Source organism: Centruroides vittatus, unplaced genomic scaffold (genome assembly GCF_030686945.1).
Source record: "Centruroides vittatus isolate TY-2023 unplaced genomic scaffold, ASM3068694v2 contig_359, whole genome shotgun sequence".
NCBI lineage: Eukaryota > Metazoa > Arthropoda > Arachnida > Scorpiones > Buthidae > Centruroides > Centruroides vittatus.
The window spans coordinates 1,190,499-1,211,828 of NW_027122182.1; the positions used below are offsets into that span (position 1 = coordinate 1,190,499).

The following is a 21,330-nucleotide window of genomic DNA, read 5'->3' on the forward strand; positions in this document are numbered from 1 at the left end:
TTCATTATTTGTAGTTATATGTAACAGCCATTGTCATCCTGTTGATGAGGGGCGTAATAGCCTGAAACACACAGTTGTAAAAACCATAGTATGTGTACAGGAGGCTAAATAAAGGAGGACTGTTTTTCCGTGTGAACTAGCACCCAACTTCCTGCGTTTTGCTTACATCAGTTTAACTGTTCTACTAATAATTTAAGTCCACATTGACAATTATAATATTAATATTATATGAAAATAACAAATTATTGCTTGCAATTTTCCTGGAAAAAAGTTTGAGACCAAGATCAAAAAAGCACAACAAAAACAAAATATTGTAGGAAAAACAATGTTTAATACTTAGTTTGTTTACCATTATCCTGAATAACATCAATCAATCAATTGGTTTTAGATGTAGTAAGAGCTGTTAGCCTTTCAGGACCAATTTCATCCCAAGCAGTCACATTGCCTTTTTAAGATCACAAACATTATTAAATTGTTTTTTCTTTTGTAGTAATTACTCTTACAAAATCACCCCAAAGGTTTTCTGTTTGGTTTAGATTTGGGCTACATGGTTGATGTGGCAAAATATCATAAAATATTATAATATGTAATATTATTAAATATATTATTGTCAGATAGCCATGTCATTGTTGAGGTAGCATTTTGAATAGGAGCATTATCCTGTCAGAAAACAAAATGTTTGTTCATTGCTTTATCTCTTAATTGCAGAAAATAATTTTCCAACACATCTTGATAGTGAGCTGCTTTTGAACAAGATGAAATGAAAGCAATAGCTGATTTTAATTGATGAGTGAAAGCTGCCTACACCATCATGTATCCTCCAACTTGTACATGATAAAAGACAAGGTTGGTGCCAATAATATCACATACCATCAGGGCTATCCAGGTTAAATTTCTTCTCATCACTAAAAGCTATGTGATTCCATAAATCTGAATGGCCAACATAACACATTGCAAAGCCCAGTTGCCTTTTGATATGGATATTGTCAATTTTGGCTGTGCCTGCATTTTAACGTATGCATGATTTGCAGATTTTTTCAGATCATATCTTGTTGTTGTTGGTATTACAGATAGCTGCAGTGAAGCTGTAATCTAAGTAGATGACATAACAAAGGAAGTAGCTGTTCTCAATAGTGCCCTGTCATCTCTAACAGAAAGGTATCTTTAACCCTGATAATTATGAACTACAGTCTTTGATCTTCCTATTAGGCCTACAATGACACATTCGGATTTTCCAGTCTCTAAATGTATATATCTTGTCTTTTTCTTCATCTGTGAATGTTTTATCACTGATGGTTGAAAACACACAGTAACTTAATTTTTATACATCCATATTATATCTATAGTATCTTAGAATGTTGTAAAATATGAATTTTTGAACATGGTCTCAAACTTTTTTCCAGGAAAATTGCAAGCAATACAGTGGTGCCTCGTACAACGTACGCCTCGAATAACGGACTTTCGGTTTGGCTGTTACATGATTTTGAGCAACGGACTGGCTGCGAACAACGGGCTTTCCGTTCAGCAGTTACTTGAGGCGAACAACGGACATTCTGCAAACAAGTGCAAAGGATGTTTCCACTCTTTTGTCATTGCCAATGACAATCTGCTATTTTTAGAATATATTAGTATTATTAGAATATATTATTAGTATATCTGAAGTACAGAGCTCCCGTTGGGATTCGGATTGCTCCCTTGTTTAGTACATACATCATCCCAGTGCAGGGTAATTACATTTATTCAAGTGTTATGCAAATCATGTGTAATATATGTTGTTGATTCAAATAAACGAAATGTAATCATGTAGGTGCTGAGGTGGCAGGATGAAAAGAGAGGGTGTGGAAAAACAAACAGAGCGAGAGTAGCTCGAGGGAGCCAGCTGGATGTAGATGTGTTTAGTGATCTTAATAAAGAATTATTCGTATCATATTGTCTGGTCAGTTGAGTCGTTTATAATGCATCATGGCTTCTAGAAAAAACAGAAAGGCGATTTCAATTGAAACAAAGCAAGAAATCATCAGAAGGAGTGAAAGTGGGGTAAAACAGTGTGACCTTGTCAAAGAGTTTGGTCTCAGCAAGACCACCATCAACACCATTTTAAGCAAGAAAGACACCATCAAGTCTGCCAAGGTTGCCAAGGGAGTCTCCAAGATCTTCCGTGTGAAGCGTAGGTCTTCACTCCATGACGAAATGGAAAGGCTGTTGATGGTTTGGATCGATGACAGGCAGGTGAGAGGTGATATCTCTACCCAAGAAGTTATCTGTCAAAAAGCCAAACTCATCTATGACGAGTTGAAGAAAAACACTCCTGGAACAAGCAGCAGCAGTGGCAATGAAGAAGAGGAGTTTAAAGCCAGCAGGGGGTGGTTTTATGGGTTCAAGAAAAGGTGTGGAATCCACAGTGTCACCATGCATGATGAAGCTGGCAGTAATGACAAGGAAGAAGCAGAGAAGTTCTCTGTTGATTTTCAACAATTTCTCAAGAATGAAGTATACTGCCCACAACAAGTTTTTAATGCTGATGGAACTGGTATTTTCTGGAAGATGCCCAACAGGACTTTCATTACCAAGGAGGAAAAGACTTTGCATGGACACAAGCCCATGAAGCACAGGCTGACACTCCTGTTTGCAGCTAATGCCAGTGGAGACTTGAAGATCAAACCCCTGCTGGTTTACCATTCTGAAAATCCCTGGGTTTTCAAGAAGAACTGCATTGTCAAGTTTAACCTGCCTGTCCATTGGAAGTCTAACCAAAAAGCCTGGGTGACCCAGGTTGTCTTCAAGGAATGGATCCTGGAAACCTTTGCTCCTGCTGTAAAGAAATACCTGCTGGACAAAGAGCTGCCGCTCAAAGCCCTGCTGATACTGGACAATGACCCTAGTTACCCAAAAGACCTGGAGGAGATCCTGGAAGAAAGCTATCCTTTCATTAAGGTGCAGTATCTGCCAGCAAACACCACTGTCGTCCTTCAACCAATGAATCAGCATGTCATTGCCAACTTCAAAAAACTGTACACCAGAGCTCTCTTTATGAAGGTGTTTGAAGAATGTCAGCTTTGTGGAGACATGACTGACCAAAAGTTCTGGAAAGAGAAGTTTTATGTTCTTATGGCAACCAGACTCATCCAGAAGGCCTGGGAAGAAGTCACGCAGAAGACCCTCAATTCAGCCTGGAAGAGGCTTGTTCCTGAATGGACCCAGGAAGAACCAGCTGAGGATACAGAAGTGGTGCAGGAGATCATCTCGACAGCCCGGGAGGTGGAGGTGGAGGATGTGGAGGAGCTCATTGAAGAATACCAAGAAGAGCTGACAACTGAAGAGCTTCAAGCACTTTTGGCCCAGGAACATGAAGCTCAAAAGGAAGCTTCATCTGATGAGGAGGAGGAGCAATCCAATCAACCAATTTCAACTGCTGCCATCAAGGACTTCCTTGTCAAATGGGGAGAGGTTCAGGAGTTTACCAACACTCACTATCCAAACACAGCTGCGGCCAACAGGATCAATGATCTCTACAATGACACCCTTGCCCATCATTTCCGACAGGTGTTGAAGAAGAGAGAGAAACAGACTACCTTGGACATGTTTTTCAAGAAGCCAACTGCCAAAAAACAAAGGATGGAAGAAGAGGAGTTTATCCTGCCCTGGTAGCCTCTCCTGAATCTGATTCCGATTAAAAAAAAGAAAAAAAACAATAAAAAGAGACCTGCTGCAATGTGTAAAAAGTGTGTCTGTATGAATGTGTCAAGAAAGTTTCTCCACCTCCTCTTCACAACATCTGACAACCTGACATAATTGGTGACTGTTCCATTTTTTTTTTCCTGGTACAGTACAGTTATTCCATGCTGTGGAACAAATTAATGTTTTAACATGTATTTCTATGGAAAAATGCGTTTCGTATAACGGACACTCAATAGACGTGCACCTGAAATGGATTAAGTACGTTATACGAGGCACCACTGTAATTTGTTTTATTTGAATTTCTTGAATATGAAAATAAATTTTTACTTCGTATTTGGTTTATGGTTATTTTAATACCTAAACAACAACAAATTTACAGATCAGTTAATTTTAATGAAAGTTTGAAAACCCAGGTGGTCCCAAACTTTTTTCTGGGATTGTACTTGCAAAAATAAGCATTTTCTGTATTTGCCAATAGAAAGTTGTGTGGTTAAATTTGCTTTTAATAATAAGTAAATTTATTCTATTGTATAAAAATAAAAATTTAGTATGATTTTAAAAAATAATGCAATAACATAATTACATTAAATATATTTTATATTTGTTTTAATTGCAGAAAATATATTTGGTATTAAGATGAAGAAGGTTTTATTGTGAAGTAACACACGCATTGAAAATATAATTGATTTTAGAATTATGAATAAAATGTAATTTAAAATTGCCAAAGTATTGTAAATTATAAAATACATATGTTAAATCATTAATTTTCTTTAGCATTAGCTGTAATTTTATAGTTTATGTAATATTAAAATTCATCAATAAAATTTTTATGGCAGTTTTATTTGATATTAGAAATTCAATATTAAATAAATATAAGAATCTTGTAAAATTTAAGATGCAAAATTTGTCTGCACATTTAACATTGATCAGGTGTTACAATTAATTTTTTAAAATTAAATCTAACAAATTAATCTGTTATCAAGTCTTGATATTTAACACAAAATGCTATTAATTTTACTTATGTAGTACAATAGTAATGTTTGTTTATTTTTGTTTAATTCAAAATCTATCAATGGATATTGAAGAAACAGACATATACACTATACAAGAAGTATAAAAGAGAAAAATAACAACACTTGAAGATAAGTAAAATTAAATCTACAAAGACTGTTTAAGAATCACTTAAACATATTTAAACTGAGAATAAACATTCAATTTGAGCACTAGAGTAAACAACAAGATTTTTAAAATGAGAGAAATCGTAAAAACGAAGATACTTCTATTTGCGTGACAGAACCAAGCTGTAAAAAAAAAAACGTTTTAGAGAGAGCTAGACAAACCTTAAAAAGAAAAATTTGGAAATATATTAAATAACGAATACAAATATTTAAAAAATTTCTGGATATTTGCATTTACATTTTGCAATAATTAGAAAAGGTTCAATTAAGTTTACTTTTTATTTTCCTGGATCTGTTATACAGTATATAACAGAGGGAAAGTATGGCAACAGGTCAAAAAATGACCTCACCGGATTTTCGTATTTTTGTATTTGCATTCAAGAAATGCAAAGAAAAACCGAGGGTTTCATCAGTATGTATAATCAAATACACCAACAACTGCCGTAAATGATCGGGCTAAATTTTGGATAAATGATTATAGACCAGAAATAAATTTGGCACTAGAGGTATGATTGTTAGTATGTTTGTGTGGATGGCACAATTTTGTTAACCCTCTTTTGAAGCTTAATGACTCCTTTTGCTTTTTGTCAAAAATTTCTGATATTTTCCAGAGAGGTTTGTGTATTAGGGGATTGATGCTATTGAGTTTTGGTGGTTAAAGGTCGAGAGAGAAGATAGAGGGGTTGCATCATATCTCAGGTAGGGTCGGACTTAATGACTATTTTAGTCATTATTAGCATTTACAATTTTCTATGAAACCTATCTCATCCTGAAAATTAAGCTTGTTGCCATTTTATAACAATTAAAAATATAAAAAGTTTTTAAAATAAAATATCATAACAGATGGCACTACATGCATTTTTAAATGTTGCCAGGGAAAGTTAAGCATCTCATTGCTGGATTTTTTAAAATAGTTTATTTAAATTGTTCAATTTCTAGAATCTTGATAAGATTGAATTGTAGATAATCCATAGCAAGTGGTCTTCTCGTGAGTGTTTTTCATTTTCGGTTCAAAATTCTTGATCTACCAAAATATGATTACAGAAAGTTATTTTTCGATAAATGATTGCTAATATGGAAATCATCCTTTGTACAGATGTGGCTGCTTATGATTAAAAAATGGTTAAATAATTTGAGATTTTGTATACTTATCAATTTCAGATAGTAAGGTATTTTTCTGCTGAATTACTAGTCATTAAATGATAAATATTGGTTTAAGATAGAATGGTTATTGGTTGAATAAGTTTGATTTTTTTTTAATGTTTGCCTACTTTTACAATAAATTTGTTATCTATTAATTTTGTTCAACAAACTTTGTATAAATAACTGCTTTATTAATATTCATTATTTTATGTATGTATGCATTACTTCTATGTATAAAATGTGGATGGTGTTTTGTATATTACAAAGAGAAAGGAGAGAAACTAAAAATTTCTGTAAAGGTGAGAGCTAAATCAATCAAGTTTATTGTATAATAATAATAATTATCATCATAATTTCTTAAAATATTCAAGGCTTTTAAAAACTTTTGTTGGAATACTTTAAATGAAAAAATAAAATGGAAACTTAATAGCATATGAATAAAAAGAAGTCTACAAATTTTATCTAAAACTATATTTACAGTCTGCAAAAATTATTTAAAAAAACAATTTAAATTCAGTGTTCTGAAATCTTAATTCTTAATTTGATGGTGGTGATAAAATATACTAAAAGAATGTTTTATAAATTACATTTCTATACAAACATATTACTGCTTCTTTTAATCAGTTTCCTTAAATAAATTAATATTTTACTTTATAATAATTTTTCTGAATCAAAATTTAAATTCATATATAAGCCTAGTATAATTGGTTTATATTTTTATGGTATTTTGTTTTATCCTCAAAGTTTAATAAAATGTTTTAAATTTATTTATTTATTTTTTTTTTTTTGTTATAAATTACTTATATCTAATAATAATAATTGGTAACAATAACTAAATAATCATCAAAAATAACTCCAGTTCTTCTAAAAGAAGTTTCGATGGTCATTGGTGCGATTTGATCCATTCCATTGCATCTTTTCACATGGTTTCTCGCCATTAGCACATTGTGCTTACAAGTGTAGAAATATTCCGATTACTTTTCTTACTTCTTGCATCGATGCTGTATAGTTCATTATCTAAATTGCCAATTTCTTCATCTGGAAAATCTGGACGTATTCTATTGCCTGATTGCAAATTGTACCATAATAATCTTATTACATAAGTGCTTTCTTTAATAAAAAAATATTATAATTTTGATTTAGTTTTTCCTATATGAGCATGTATTAAATTTTCTACATGCCACTAACTTTATTATAATGAGAAGTATTTTATATTCTTATCTATATAATTTGATATTTTGATTAAAAATTGACTGATTATTTAATATATTATTAATTATTACTAAAATACACAAGCCGTCCGTTAATTACGTGCACAGCTTGGAGCCACTTCTAATTCTTCTCCTCCCTGTTGGTTACAATAGACAACGTCTGAATTCCCTCCCTCCCATCGTGTATAATGATACCATTTTTGTGACCCCTTTAAACTGTGCACGTAATTAATGGACAACACTATTACAGAATGATGAATATCTATTACTAGTGTATCGTTGAGTAAAATTTAGCAGTGTCTTTGGAGTTGAATATGTAAATTTGAGATATTTAATGTCGTGTATCTCTCTGTAACTACAAATAACGAAGGTTAATAGTTCTACATTTAAATCTTACGAATGTAAAAAGATTACGTGAGATTTAAACATGGCTTGTTTTCAGACATGTCTGGCTCCATGCATGAAGGATCTCATAAAAAGGCCCTCTTAGTGCCTCTTGTTTATATGTTGAGTCATCCAATTCAGTTTTTATAGTTTATCTGATGGTAAAATTTATAAAATGCCTTGTCTTAAACACTTAGATTAGTTAGCAGTACTTAATTATAATGCTTGAAGAATGTAATAATGGGAAGTGTTTAATAGAACAGTTTATTGTTATTAAGAAACCTGATATTTTAATATTTCCCATTAAAATATTTTCTCGTAGAAATGAAAAGTTAGTCATTGGATCTCTTAAAATGTGTTTTGAATAGTCAGAAAAGTAGAGTTATTTTAAGCGCGACGCGACCACTAACATTCCAGCTTAACGATGCGAATCGCTGTATAATGAGATATGCAAAACAATAAAATTCCTTTATAATTATAAATTGTCTAATTTTATTATATAATATGCTAAGTTCTTCATTTTGAGAATTTTACGGCTTTCTACATCGATATTTCATACTTTATCTGTTAATAACGTATTTTACACTTAAAAATCTGTAAAAAAAGATACTTAAAATATTTAATTAAATAGGAATTTATTCTAGATAAATCTAGAATTTATTGTGTTGGGGCCGTTCATTAATTACGAGTACAGTTTGAGGGGAGAGAAAAGTACCTCATTGTACACGATGGGGGGAGGGGAGGACTGAGGCATTGTCTACGTAGACCATTTTTTTTACAATTTGTTCGTGTAAGCCTACTTACTAGACATGGAATAAACTAGCAGAAAATATTTGCAGGACTTCTTCAAATGTCGGGGGTTCACAAAGAATTGTACTCTTAATTAAAGGGGGTTTGCCAAAAGTACATCGTTGTAACCTCTCTCCCGCCTGTTTACAAGTGGCTCAAATCTATACGTAATTAGTGAACGTCTCCTTGGCTTAAAATTGGATTAATCTTGCTCGTTAAGTTATGCGAATGAAAGATTTTATTAAATTAATAAATAAAAAAAACTGGATAACCCGGACAGATTTTTTTCGAGAAATTTGTACGGTAATTTAAAATTTCTTGACAAAAAAAAATTATAGACCTTATCTAGATATCTTATATTATATTACTGTATATAGTAAGTTACTAAACACTGTACATTGCTGTATACTGTTAGGAAATTTTTTGAGGTCATTTTCTTTAATAATTTCAGCAGTACAACCCATTAAAGGTCAGTAAAACTTCTGTATAGAGCTGCTCGTCATAAATTACTGTACTGTGCCAACGCGTTTTCCACATCGGAGAAAACACCCCACTAACTCGGACAACCTTTACCTCTATTAGTCCAAGTTACGGGTGTTTACTGTATTTTAAAAAGTATTCGAATACATGGATATAAATTTCCGAATTGTATGTACTACTTAATTACTCTAAATTCATTATCTCAACAGATTGAAAAATATTTGCATTAATAATTGATCAAATAAATATATATTTAAATTAATATGCCAATATAATTTTTATTTTATAAACATTAACAATAATTTAACTATTATTTTTGTGTACTTTCTCGAATTAGGTGATATGTGGGTTGTTAGATACACTTCTAATTTTCACCGTTAAATTGACAAAAATAAGCATTATCGAGATTACAATCGGCATCGTTCCATTTATACTTTATAACAGAGGTTATTTCCACACAGTTTTCGTTTCCATGTAAATTATTTGGTTCGTTCTCAGCCCAAAAATGGATGCTTCCTAATTCGGTTCCGTCTGTCCAAGCCCAAGTACCTTCTTCGTCTTTATCGCTCAACCCAATCCACGCACTTTTTATCTTCTTTTGTTTCATAATTTTCAGCAAGAAGTTGTAAGTTGCCGCATCTTCTATTTTAACCAGGGTACCATTTTCTTTTTTGCATTGTTCTACGGAATTTTCGAAAGTTAAATGATCGGAAGAAATCCTGAAATACCTTGTGCCAAAGCGGATGTAATCTGGATGAGATACTAAAACAAAATGGTAAACAGATTTAAAAGATTTTAAATATTGAGATCTATCGGATAAGGTTTCAATTTAATATACATAAAAAGTTTTTAACCTGGATCGCAAACGATAGGATCCTTAATCCAGTACCCATCTTCGCATTTACATATTCCGTCTCTGCACAAGGATAACTCTCCGGATACAAGTTGACAATCAATACTTTTTTCGCAGCTTTTATTTAGTGTCTTCATGGGAACAACTGCAAAAAAAAAAAAAAAAAAATTTCAGCATACACTTAAAATTTATTAAAATAATTTTAATACTAACTTGCTTCGCAACGTCTGGAACATAAACTATCTTGATAACAGTAAGGCGTATTCCAAAGAATGCCATTTTCCTGTAGAATAGAAGATAATTATTAAAATATAAATAATGATGATATATCAAAATTCTAATATAGGCACTCAACAACCGTTTTATAATTAATTTTAACTCTCAAATTATTAAAGATTTTCGTAGTTTTTAAGCATGCTCATGACGTCACTCGTGATGTCGACATGAAACCTCTCTATACGTGATAACTAGCTTAAGGCGTCAGCCTATCGCTCTGGAGGAAAAATTCCACGAATTTTTCTGGGGTGATCCCTTCCGGATATATAGGGCCCCCGTCTCTCGCCATTTGCCGCTCTACTGTGGGCCTGGTCGAATCCACGATGAGTATAATTAAAAGGCCCTCTTAGAGAGATTATATTGTTTATCGTTCAAACCGGGACAGTTTTCAAGAGAGTAAAAAAAAAAAAATGGCTAAATTTATATTATTTTTGAAGAAATTATTTACATATTGCCCTATAAATTGGTTATATTATATTAGAAGACGTAGAATAAAATTTTAAATACAACCATTTTATATTTTTGAGGGCCAGGAAGAATCTGAACCCTCCTAGACAAACCGGGGCATATGGTTACCCTACTCTTAGTTTCCACAAGATGGAAAGAGCTTAAGAAATATTAAGATCTTTCAAAGAATAGTAGTAGTATTTTTTAAATTTAATTTTGATAAGATTAATCAAATTTAAATTAACATTTAGAAAAGTCATATAATCTCTTTACTAATTCTGAATGACATTTAGTATAATAATGTATTGCGACTTTTCGAACAAAGTTTATATTTAAATAATTTTATCACATTTTATAATAATCCTATCGTAAATAACTCAAATTTTGACTAATAAGAATACGTGTGAGAAATTAGATAAACGTGCTCAGAACTTCTAAATATTTCGAAATTACTAATTCATGAACACTGACAGAATCACTCTACCGTCACCCTTTTAGTTTGTTAATGAAAAACATATTAGACAATGAGCGACAAAAATGTTTCAAGATTTCAATTTTAGCAAATAATGTACTTGTACAAAGTATTACATCGTATTTCCACTTACAAAAGTATGCTATTTTTCTGTGAAAAAACTATTTTCATGATTAAAAATTGATTTACTGTTACTGTATACCTTAATCAGATAGATCGTTATTGATCACAATATACCAAGAAACAAAAAACAAACAATTTCGTAACTCGTTAAGCGTGGAAAGTGGAACATTTCTAATATATAATTTGATTTTTACGAATGAAAAAATGGTTTGCCGATAATTACAACGGTAAAAGACCTATAGAACTGCTTATTGTTATAAAATGGCTGATTATATATATATATATATGTGTATTTCACTTATTTTTTCTCTTTTCGTCTCGAGGGCACTAAAAACTTTTTAGCAAAGCTGTTAAGGGTCCGGCCAGGCTCGCAACGGGGCGGCAAAGTGACGAAAGACGGGACCCGACTTATCCAAACAGATCATCCCCGAAAAATTCTTGGTGTTTTCTATCCGTCCGGATTCGATCCCGGGTCCCCCAAGTAGTAGCTGCAATCTTAACTGTTCGGCCATCCGGAATGTTGTTCGTGGATCATTCAAGGATTAAGCAATTTTGCTAGTTCCGGCTTTAAAGGTCATTGCACTTATTGGGTTTTCCCACGCCTCTTCTTCCTCTGGATTTATAATTGACCAAGTTTTTGGCAGTCATTCATCTGCCATTTTGTTTCTACTCCGTTTCCATTTTGTTAGGCTTATTTTCCAATAATAACCGTATATCTAGATCACAAATATGCTCCTTAATTCGATTTATTTTTTGTGAGAAATGAGACTAGGTAACATTTGTTTTTTATGATGATTATTTACACTATACTGTTACTAAGATCTTTGTTCCGTGCGTTTTTTAACGTAGAGAATTAAATTCCAACCAGATTTGTTTATCTTTAATATTAAATTCATAAGCGACACTGTAAAATGCAAAAATTCAAAATAAATAACATCAGTGAATGTAAACACCTACCTCAGTTTGGTCAACAGTCGCAACATCATAATAAGAAAATCCTTCCGAAAGTGTCAAACGTTTTCCAGCCCTTTCACAAAGATGAGTGCCCAAGATCTGACAGATATTCTTGCCAAAATTAAATGACATACATTTCGGAGTTTTAATGCAAGATATCAAACATTGAACCATGGTGAAACCTCGATGTTCTGCCAAGATATTTCTGGTCTTCAGAAATTTTCCCTCGCGATAGGTAGAAAAAGCATATCTGCTTCGTACGGATATTGCCGCATCTGATGACAACAACACGCTGAGAAGCACCAACTGTAGAAAAAGCATGCTTGTTACTGATTTGTTAACAAGAGCACGTATTAGGGAGAGTAAATGAGGACAAGCCAATCGATGCCATGAGGAGGAAATGTATAATTTCTCCCAATGTCGCACTTAATAAGAGTTACGGGCGTGGGATCGTCATGCTAGAGGGTGGAGTAAGTACCTGCATAATATATAGTAACAAGATTGAAAGTATATGAACAATACTTTCTTTAACCAAATTGGCGATTCGATTAATTATTAAGCGTTTTTATTAATTTATTGTTTAATATAGATATTTTGTATAGTGCCAAGTGCACTCATTCATTTCTTTGATCTTTTACTTTCTCCTCAAGAATATTAATGGAAATCTTGTAGTTTATCAAGTGCAACTGAATTTTTAAATGTAGTATAATCATAATTTATTTATTATGATTAAATATTTTTTATGATTTATATGTTTGAAGGGGGAAAATTTTTATGCTTAAAATTTAACGCGGATTTTGTGGAACGAAAATGAATATTTTTAGCTTGTTTTACAGCGTGACTCATGGCAGAAAGTGATCTTTAAAATTATGATTTTATATCAAATCAAAGCGGTTTAGATAAATTAATTACTCTTATATCGAAAACGATGTCGATGGCCGCGGAAAAAAAAATCTAAAGTGATTAGTTCCTATTTTAACCACTAGGCGTATTATCGTCGAAATGGCGGCAATTCCGGATAAATCATGGCAGCCTCCTCATGTGGTTTTAGAAACAACGTGAGTAATTAAATATGTAATTAATTTGCACTTTTATTATTTTAAAAGTTTGATTGCAATCTATAATATGAAACTACAGTAAAACTACTCTAACTTGAAGTTCCAAGGGGCAGGAAAAAACTTCGAGTTTGAGAACAATAGACTGAAAAATGCCAATTCGGTTAATGTTACCTATGGTTCCAAAATGGCGGCTCGTCTCTGATTCCAGCAAATAGAAGAAAGGAAACAGTGGGGACGCACGTTCTAACCTAACCTAACCTATTCTAATAATTTGTTGGTAATAATTATGGTAATTCATTAGAATAGGTTAGGTTAGGTTAGAACGTGCGTCCCCACTGTTTCCTTTCTTCTATTTGCTGGAATCAGAGACGAGCCGCCATTTTGGAACCATAGGTAACATTAACCGCCAATTCTAAATGTATTTGTAATATTTGCATTATGTAAAGAATCTTTGATTCTTATACTGATAAATACCTAATCATCAAGCTAACTTCATTATTATTGGGTTACATTTTGACTAATTAAGCATACAAATGCTGTGATTACAGTTGTATACTTAATTACAGTAACCCAATGATAAATCCTGCTTGATTATTTGATTAGTAATATGATTTGGGCTTGTTTCTTGTTATCTTACAAATTTGCTATCTTATTGACAATAAGATAGCAAATTTGTGTTTTAATGTATCCAGCACATATTAATATATTAGTGCATAATATAATTCTCTTTTATAATTTATCATCTTTAATTCTATATGGGAGTTTGAATTAGTCTTTACATTTTTCATATTTTATTTATTTTTTAAATTTAATAATTAAAATGCTTCTCAATTATATATATTTTTAATTCCAGAATGGGAGAAATAGCTATTGAATTATATTGGAAACATGCTCCAAATACTTGTAGAAATTTTGCAGAACTTGCAAGGAGAGGCTATTATAATGGAGTAAAATTTCATAGGATCATTCCTGATTTTATGATTCAAGGTGGTGATCCAACTGGCACAGGTAAATAAAAATTGTGTAAATTTTGTTTATAATTATTCTGTTTTAAAATGTTTTAATAAATATTAATTTTCTTCTTTTAAATACTTTTTTTTTTTTTGTGGTTTTAGGCCCTTTCCCACTCAAGAGAGATCATAAAAAGGCCTCTCTTTTAAATACATTATAACTGGTCCACTTATAATGTACAGTAGAGCGTCGTTTATCCGAATCAATTGGGGACTTGGGTTGTTCGGATAACTTATTTTTTGGAAAACCAATTATGTACAAAAAAATATGTTAACCTATCTGATGTTGAAATTTTTCTCCGTTGCGTGTCACTTTGCATTGAATTTTCGTCGATTTTAAGCCTAATGAAAATTTTTGTAATAATAATCGTGGCTATTGTATCGTTAAAAATTATTTCTTTATTTTGTACAAACAAAATAAATGTATTGAAAAATATAAAAACAAAAAAAATTATACTTTAGAAGTTAATCTAGTATCAAAAATGTTTGATTCAGCACAACACAGTCCGACAGGAAAGCTTTCGATTAATGACGTTTTGGTTGATCGGCTTTCAGATAAACGACGCTCTACTATATTTAATATCTAAGTCCAGTATTTTCCTATTGCATTTAATATTTTTGAAAGTTGTTTCAAGACCCTTGGAATTCTACAGTAGTGTATTCATGTAAATCAGAATTAACTAAATAAATAACTTGTACACACATATACCAATCTTTTTATTAAGAACAAAACAGACAAATGTGAGCATATCTATTAGCAATAGAAATAAATGACATTTATATAATATCTTCTCAATAAACTTTACTTTGGATTTATGGCACATATATATGAAATAATCCTCTTAGTTTTGTACTTAATATCCAACAAAATATGTCTAACTCATTTGAAGATATAAGATTCAAATGAGTTAGATGTATTTTTAAGATTATAAGTATATAAATATATACTATAATGTCTATAATGTAATTTAAGAATTCAAAGAATTTTTTTGTTGCATTTAGCATTTCTAAAAAAGTTAATTCTTTGGTTGATGAATTGCTTTTTGTCCTTATGTTACAATATGAAACTATGAGTGCTAAGAAACATTCTGATACCACCCTATAGTAGCATCACTTCTGTAGTAGAGAACATTGCTTGTAGAAGCTGACTGTCTTCAAAAACATATGTAACCTTTCTTAAAACAGCTCTTACTTTTGTAACTGTAAGACAACTTGTTCGAAATACATACTGTCGTCATAATAAACCTGTGTCTACCTACTTTTGTGTGATTACTTTGATAACATGAATAGAGTGTGATAAGTCCTCCATAGGGCCAAAACTTAGTGCTCACAAGTTAATTCTTCTTCAAAGTGTTTCATATATTTGTATAAAGAGTGTCTAGAAAATAAGAGCCAGTTAGTATAAAAAACTTTCTAAAGATAATTTTAAAAATAAGTTTATTGCAAAATGTTTATACATGTATTATACTATTTTTTTATATAATCACTACATACATTCAGAAACTTGTTGTATTATGACATCAGGTTTTTCACTATCTCTTGAAATATTCGATAATGATAAATTTTATAAGTTTCGAACCTTTATATTTATGAAACAGGTGATTTCCTCTTAATAAAAAGTAACAATGACAATTGATAATATAATTTATGGTGGTCATTTCTATCTTTCGACAACTTTCAATCTTCTTCAGCATTATAAACTATTACAAATCTCTGTGGTTCTTGGCTGTAAATACCACTTCCATTCACCTCTGTCCTTGACTTTCTTTCTTCAATCCTTTGGGTCATCCTCTTGGCAGTTCGATTTATGTTTTTTTTCTTATAGGTTTTCTTTGTCTTTTTGTTGTCTTCCCTAAAATAGGCACAGTTAGTATTGACCAAGTGCAATCTCTGTGTGCCAACTATTCTGTTTGTTCAGTGAAATGATTCTTTGAATACTTTAATAATTTCCACTTGTAGCAATAAGTTTTATATTATTTCTGAATTCAAATGAATAATAAAACTTTATTATTTTTAAAAATATTTTACTGCACATTTTGACTGTTAATTTTATTTGAAAATTTTAAAAATAAGTTGAATATTTGATAGGTAGGGGAGGAACATCTATTTATGGTAAATATTTTGATGACGAAATTCATCCAGATTTAAAGCATACAGGTAAATATATCTAGTCAATACAATTAGTATTGTTATTTATTGTCTTACAATATCTTCATTTTTTTTAAGGTGCAGGAGTTATATCAATGGCAAATGCAGGTCCAAACACAAATGGAAGCCAATTTTTTATCACTCTGGCACCAACTCAATGGCTTGACGGAAAGCATGCGATATTTGGAAGAATTTTTAATGGAATGCAGGTTGTTCAAAGAATGGGAATGATTGCAACTGATAGTAGTGATCGTCCTTTAGAAGATGTTAAAATTACTAGAGCTGTTATAAGGTCAAAATAACTGTAATGTGTTTTCAAATAAAATTATATCTACATAATTATCTAACAATATAAATAAAGAATCCCATATTAGAAAATGAGTAAGAATTAACCTTTATAAACATTTATACAGCAGAAATAATTCAATAGTTGTGCCTTTATTGAAAATTATAGTTTAATTTTTTATTATTGAGTAGCTAATAAATTCATATCTTGGTATATTTCAGGGGTTGCGCTGCATAGCACCAAAATTGCCACATGGCAATATTTTTATTAAAGTGGCAATAAAATCCTAATCTGCTTGTTTCACATTCAGCATGAAATTGAATCACAAATTACACTTCAGGAAAAACAGCAAAATATCGAGTTCCATACAATGGGAGTCCTGTGCACTCACATTAGCGATGTCATGACATCGTGTGGCAAGTTTGGGAAGAAAAGTAGGAAGTAATGTCAAGAACCGAAGGCAGCTTTGTGCAATGCTACCTAGCATTTAGAGATTGGAATATTTTATTGATTGAGAAATTTTGGGGAATTTTTTGGGGTGACTCTTTCACTTTGATCTTTTTTTCAGCAGACTAAAACAGAAATTTTGACATGGCAGAACCTGTGAAATACTGTTTAAACATTGTGATCAAATGTGTTATTTGGAATTATTTGTTAAAAAATTATTTAAAAATGATTCCTATTGCTAACAAGAGGATGGCCAGACGTTCAGGTCTCTGATTTGAATGAAACTTGGTGAGATAAATAAACCCTAGTCCCTAAACACAAATAGCTCGTCGTCCAAATAATAGGTCCCACTTCTCAAGTGTTTACAAAAATTTTGTGGGAAGTAACAACATTAATCTTATGCAACCAACTGGACAGTTTGGTATGAGATTGCAAGGTGGAAAAGATGCAGCAAGTTCTCGTTATATTTTTACAATGCTGAGTCCACTAGCAAAGCTGATATTTTCACAGTTGGATAAGCCACTACGTGTTCACTTGTTTGATGATAATCAATGTATTGAACCTGAATATTATATTCCCATTATTCTGATGGTGCTGGTGAATGGATGTGAAGGTATAGGTACAGGTTGGAGTACAAAAATTCCTAATTACAATCCTAGAAAAATTATTTCAAATATTCGAAGGATGCTGAAGGGAGATGAACCAGTTAAAATGAATCTGTGGTTTAAGAACTTCAAAGGAGTTATAGAGCAGTTAGATAATCAGCATTATGTTATAAATGGAAAAGTGTCGATTTTTGAGTTCTAATAAATTGGAAATTACTGAACTTCTAGTTTGTACTTGGACTCAAACTTACAAAGAGCAAGTGCTGGAAAGAATGCTTCACGGAAGTGACGAAGTACCATCTCTTATAACAGACTATAATGAATATCATACAGATAGTACAGTAAGATTTGTTGTGACAATGAACAAAGAGAAACTTTCAAAATCAGAAGAAAAGGGACTTCACAAAGTTTTTAAGTTGCAGACTACACTTTCAACTTCATCTATGGTTTTGTTTGATCATAAAGGTTGTTTACGTAGATACGATTCTCGAAAAGTCTTTAAGAATCTCTTTCGGACAATTGTATCTACGTAAACAACCTTCATGATGTACATCTGTCTTGTTATGAAAGAAGAAAGGCTTATTTAGAGGGAATGCTTACAGCAGAGAGCAAAAAAATTAGATAGCCAGGCTCGCTGTATTCTTGAGAAAATCGAAGGTAAAATAATAATAGAGAATCGCAAAAAGTTGGAACTGATTAGAACTTTGTAGGAAAGAGGCTATGAATCAGACCCTGTAAAGTCTTGGAAAGAATCTCAGAACAAGAATATTGATAGTGAAGAAGAAGAAAGGGACAGTTCAGGTCCTGATTATGGCTATCTCTTAGGTATGAATCTGTGGAATTTAACAAGGGAGAGGAAAAAAGAACTTTTGAAGAAGCAAGACGATAAACGGGCAGAATTGGAAAACACCTGCAGATCTGTGGGAAGATGATTTAACAAATTTTACGGTCGAACTAGATCGTGTTGAAGAGAAAGAAAGAGAACATGAAATAATCTGGTGGAACTGAAAAAGGCAATAAAAGTGGGTAAATCTGGAAAGGGTCGTAAAGTTGCTCTGGAGGAGACTAAACCTTCACCCATGGTTCAAAGAGTGATTTCACGTATTGATCCAGATTTGAAGAAGAGAGCGGAGAAAGCACTTTTAGGTACTGGAAAAGGTTAAAAAAAAAAGAGGAAGAAGCAAAACAATTGATGTAGAAACTTTAAAGAAAGATAAAGATGATTCTCCACCTTTACTTGCTGAAAGAGTAAGAAATTCACCTACAATATTAGAACAGAAAAATAAAAACAAAATGAAACAGGGGACTTTATCATTTAAAGCTGCAAAGAAAAGTTCTAAAGGTAAGAAAGGTTCAAAAAGAAATTCATGGTCATCCAAGTCTGATGGTGGTCATTCTGATTCTTCGGATTTAGAAGACATTGAGCCAACTGAGAAATGTGAAATTGTGCCTAGAAGAGCTGCAGCAACTGTTCTAAGTAAATATATCCTTGATAGTGATGATGATCTACAAATAATTAATTTGAATGAAAACAGTGATTCTTCTGACATTGAACAGAATAATGAAATATTAGCAAAGAATGATATAGATTCAAAATCTAAGGATAATTTTGTTCCTGAATCTGAGGATAGTGATGAAAGTGTAAAACCAAAATCTAAAGCCAAGAAAGGCAGAAAATCTAAGAGTAATGTAGTTGCAGATAATGATGCTTTACTTGAGTGTCTCCTTTCTGACGAGAATAAAAATAATGCAAAAATGGATAATAATGATGACAACTCAGATCTATCCTTTGATGAAAATATTTTGCAAATGAAAGGAAATGAACAAAAAAATAAATCAAAAGCCAAAAAGGACCAAAGAAAAACATCTCGTCAGATGACTTCGGATCTGACTCAAACGAAGAAAATTAAAAAATACTACATCCTTGATACAACTGTTAGATCAAAGTATAATTGCGACTTTTAAAATTTATCTTGCAAACTAGTACTTTTTTAAATCAATTAACAGGACTTATTATACTGAAATTATGGATGCAGACGTTTAGTTTTACAGATCAGAAATAATAATTTTTATTTAGTTCACCTAGACAAATTTTTATGACAATGGATATATAAATCGTAAATTTAAGGAAAATAAATTCTAGAGCATTTTTTTTGTACCATTGTACGTCTCATTCATTAAATTTGGTTGTAAATGATGCTGCCAAAGTAACAGTTAATTTTTTAACACTACTAGAATTGTACACGTTTTTTCTGCATCCCCTTTTAGATGGGACATACTAAATCGTAATATAACCGGTTTAACATTGAAATCCGTAAGTAATATAAGATGGGAGAGCAGAATAAAAATATCAAATATTTTAATGGATTTTTTAAAACAACTATACAGAACTATCATAAAAACATGCCGGTAAACTCTTATCCGTTGGGTTAAGTTATAAATCTAGTCTAGGGTGGGCAACCTTTTTTATCATATGGAAAGAATAAGTTTTACGTTTTTTCCACGGGCCGTAGTAGTCAATTGTTTGTCTGCAAATATGAAATAAATAAATAAAAAGTTAATTACTACATTTATTTCTCTTATCGTTTTCGAAAATTACAAAGAATTGGAAAAATAACTATTAATCAGTCATTTTTCCAATTTAATAATCTATTAAAGATCTCGCGGGCCGGATAGAAACTTTTCGCCAGCCGTAGCTGGCCGACGGCCGGATGGCCGAGCGGTAAAGGTGGTAGCCTACTGCTCTGGGGGACCCGGGATCGAATCCGAACGGGTCGAATAATCCCCAGGAATTTTTCGGGGGGTGGTCCGTTCGGATATGTCGGGCCCCGTCCCTCACCACCCGGTCGCCCCATTATGGGCCTGGCCGAACCCATAATGGGCCTACTAAAAGAGGCCCTCTTAGTGCCCACAGGGCGGAAAGAGTTAAAAAAAAAAAAAAAAAAGCCGTAGCTGGCCCGCGTGCCGGGGGTTGCCCGTCGTTGATCTAGTCTGCTCATGATTCACATAATCGGGCGAGGGCGGCCGGATATCTAGCAGGCAGGCGGCTAACAGCCCAGAACCGGTCCGGGATATAAAATTGGATGCTTTAATGCGTGTGTTGCTTCCACCAGCTAAACCGTGACATTGGTGTTCTGTAAAGCGCATGTGCCAATGCCTATATAATCTGGCTGATTGGAAACTGACACGGTTTCGACGCTCCTTCCGCCACTGAATTATTCGAATATACAATAGCAATCTTATCGGTTTTTTTTTTCACATGTTGTATAGAAATTTGTAAAATATACGTAATGCAGTTATAATATTAATTTTAATTAATTCAAAGTACGTTAAAATATGAAAACTTATATTTTTTAAAATACAAGGGAAGATCATTGGAAGGTGGAAGCGCCGCTTCCAATGACGGCACGCCACTGCTATAGATATACTATATTCTGAAAAATTGCTTGTACAATAAATTTTACTAATGAATCCATCAGATTCTAACATGTATTTTCTATCGTAATTTAATTCTCTCTCTATCATTAATAGGAGGATCGCCTAAAGTTAAATAAAATTTTACATCGTCAGATGGCATTATAGGTTTAGGTAAATCCAGAAAACTCCTTAAGATGAATGAAAGGTTATTTGAAGCAAATAAACCGTTTTCAGTTTTTTTTTTTTTTTTTAATTATATTGCTTGGATTTTCATCAATTTTAAAATAGTTCTTGAGATACAATTTCGTGACTGCATCCGTGCCTATAATTGAATTTTTTTAACCCGTTTATTTTCATTTCGCTAAGTTTTA

General features: G+C 32.2%; 3 protein-coding genes and 1 pseudogene across 3 annotated transcripts; 3 read left to right on the forward strand and 1 right to left on the reverse strand.

Annotated features, from left to right (window-relative positions):
- Window positions 1-1,085: 1,085 nt before the first annotated feature.
- On the forward strand, window positions 1,086-4,011 carry LOC136974905 (tigger transposable element-derived protein 1-like). Its single transcript, XM_067269895.1, has 2 exons — window positions 1,086-1,158; window positions 1,404-4,011. Exon 2 carries the CDS (start codon window positions 1,963-1,965, stop codon window positions 3,646-3,648), a length of 1,686 nt encoding a protein of 561 aa, XP_067125996.1. The 5' UTR covers window positions 1,086-1,158; window positions 1,404-1,962; the 3' UTR covers window positions 3,649-4,011.
- Window positions 4,012-9,121: 5,110 nt separating this feature from the next.
- LOC136974907 (uncharacterized) lies at window positions 9,122-12,393 on the reverse strand. Its single transcript, XM_067269897.1, has 4 exons — window positions 11,992-12,393; window positions 9,930-9,999; window positions 9,718-9,861; window positions 9,122-9,625 (listed from the first exon to the last, which is right to left on the reverse strand). The coding sequence occupies exons 1-4, from the start codon at window positions 12,307-12,309 to the stop codon at window positions 9,228-9,230; spliced, it is 930 nt and encodes a 309-aa protein (XP_067125998.1). The 5' UTR covers window positions 12,310-12,393; the 3' UTR covers window positions 9,122-9,227.
- A 581-nt stretch (window positions 12,394-12,974) lies between these two features.
- On the forward strand, window positions 12,975-16,543 carry Cypl (peptidyl-prolyl cis-trans isomerase-like 1 Cypl). Its single transcript, XM_067269896.1, has 4 exons — window positions 12,975-13,046; window positions 13,900-14,054; window positions 16,145-16,213; window positions 16,283-16,543. Exons 1-4 carry the CDS (start codon window positions 12,991-12,993, stop codon window positions 16,504-16,506), a joined length of 504 nt encoding a protein of 167 aa, XP_067125997.1. The 5' UTR covers window positions 12,975-12,990; the 3' UTR covers window positions 16,507-16,543.
- A 619-nt stretch (window positions 16,544-17,162) lies between these two features.
- Window positions 17,163-19,507, forward strand: LOC136974948 (DNA topoisomerase 2-beta pseudogene; annotated as a pseudogene).
- The last annotated feature ends 1,823 nt before the right edge of the window (window positions 19,508-21,330 follow it).

Bases quoted from the DNA above. Each gene is read 5' to 3' on its own strand.
- LOC136974907 (XM_067269897.1), bottom strand. From the start codon at position 12,309: ATGCTTTTTCTACAGTTGGTGCTTCTCAGCGTGTTGTTGTCATCAGAT. The intron at 9,862-9,929 runs GTTAGTATTAAA...TTTTTTTTGCAG, and splicing joins TTCCAGACGTTGCGAAGCAA to TTGTTCCCATGAAGACACTA. The intron at 9,626-9,717 runs GTTAAAAACTTT...ATTTTGTTTTAG, and splicing joins TCCTATCGTTTGCGATCCAG to TATCTCATCCAGATTACATC.
- LOC136974905 (XM_067269895.1), top strand. From the start codon at position 1,963: ATGGCTTCTAGAAAAAACAGAAAGGCGATTTCAATTGAAACAAAGCAA.
- Cypl (XM_067269896.1), top strand. From the start codon at position 12,991: ATGGCGGCAATTCCGGATAAATCATGGCAGCCTCCTCATGTGGTTTTA. The intron at 13,047-13,899 runs GTGAGTAATTAA...TTTTAATTCCAG, and splicing joins CATGTGGTTTTAGAAACAAC to AATGGGAGAAATAGCTATTG. The intron at 16,214-16,282 runs GTAAATATATCT...ATTTTTTTTAAG, and splicing joins TCCAGATTTAAAGCATACAG to GTGCAGGAGTTATATCAATG.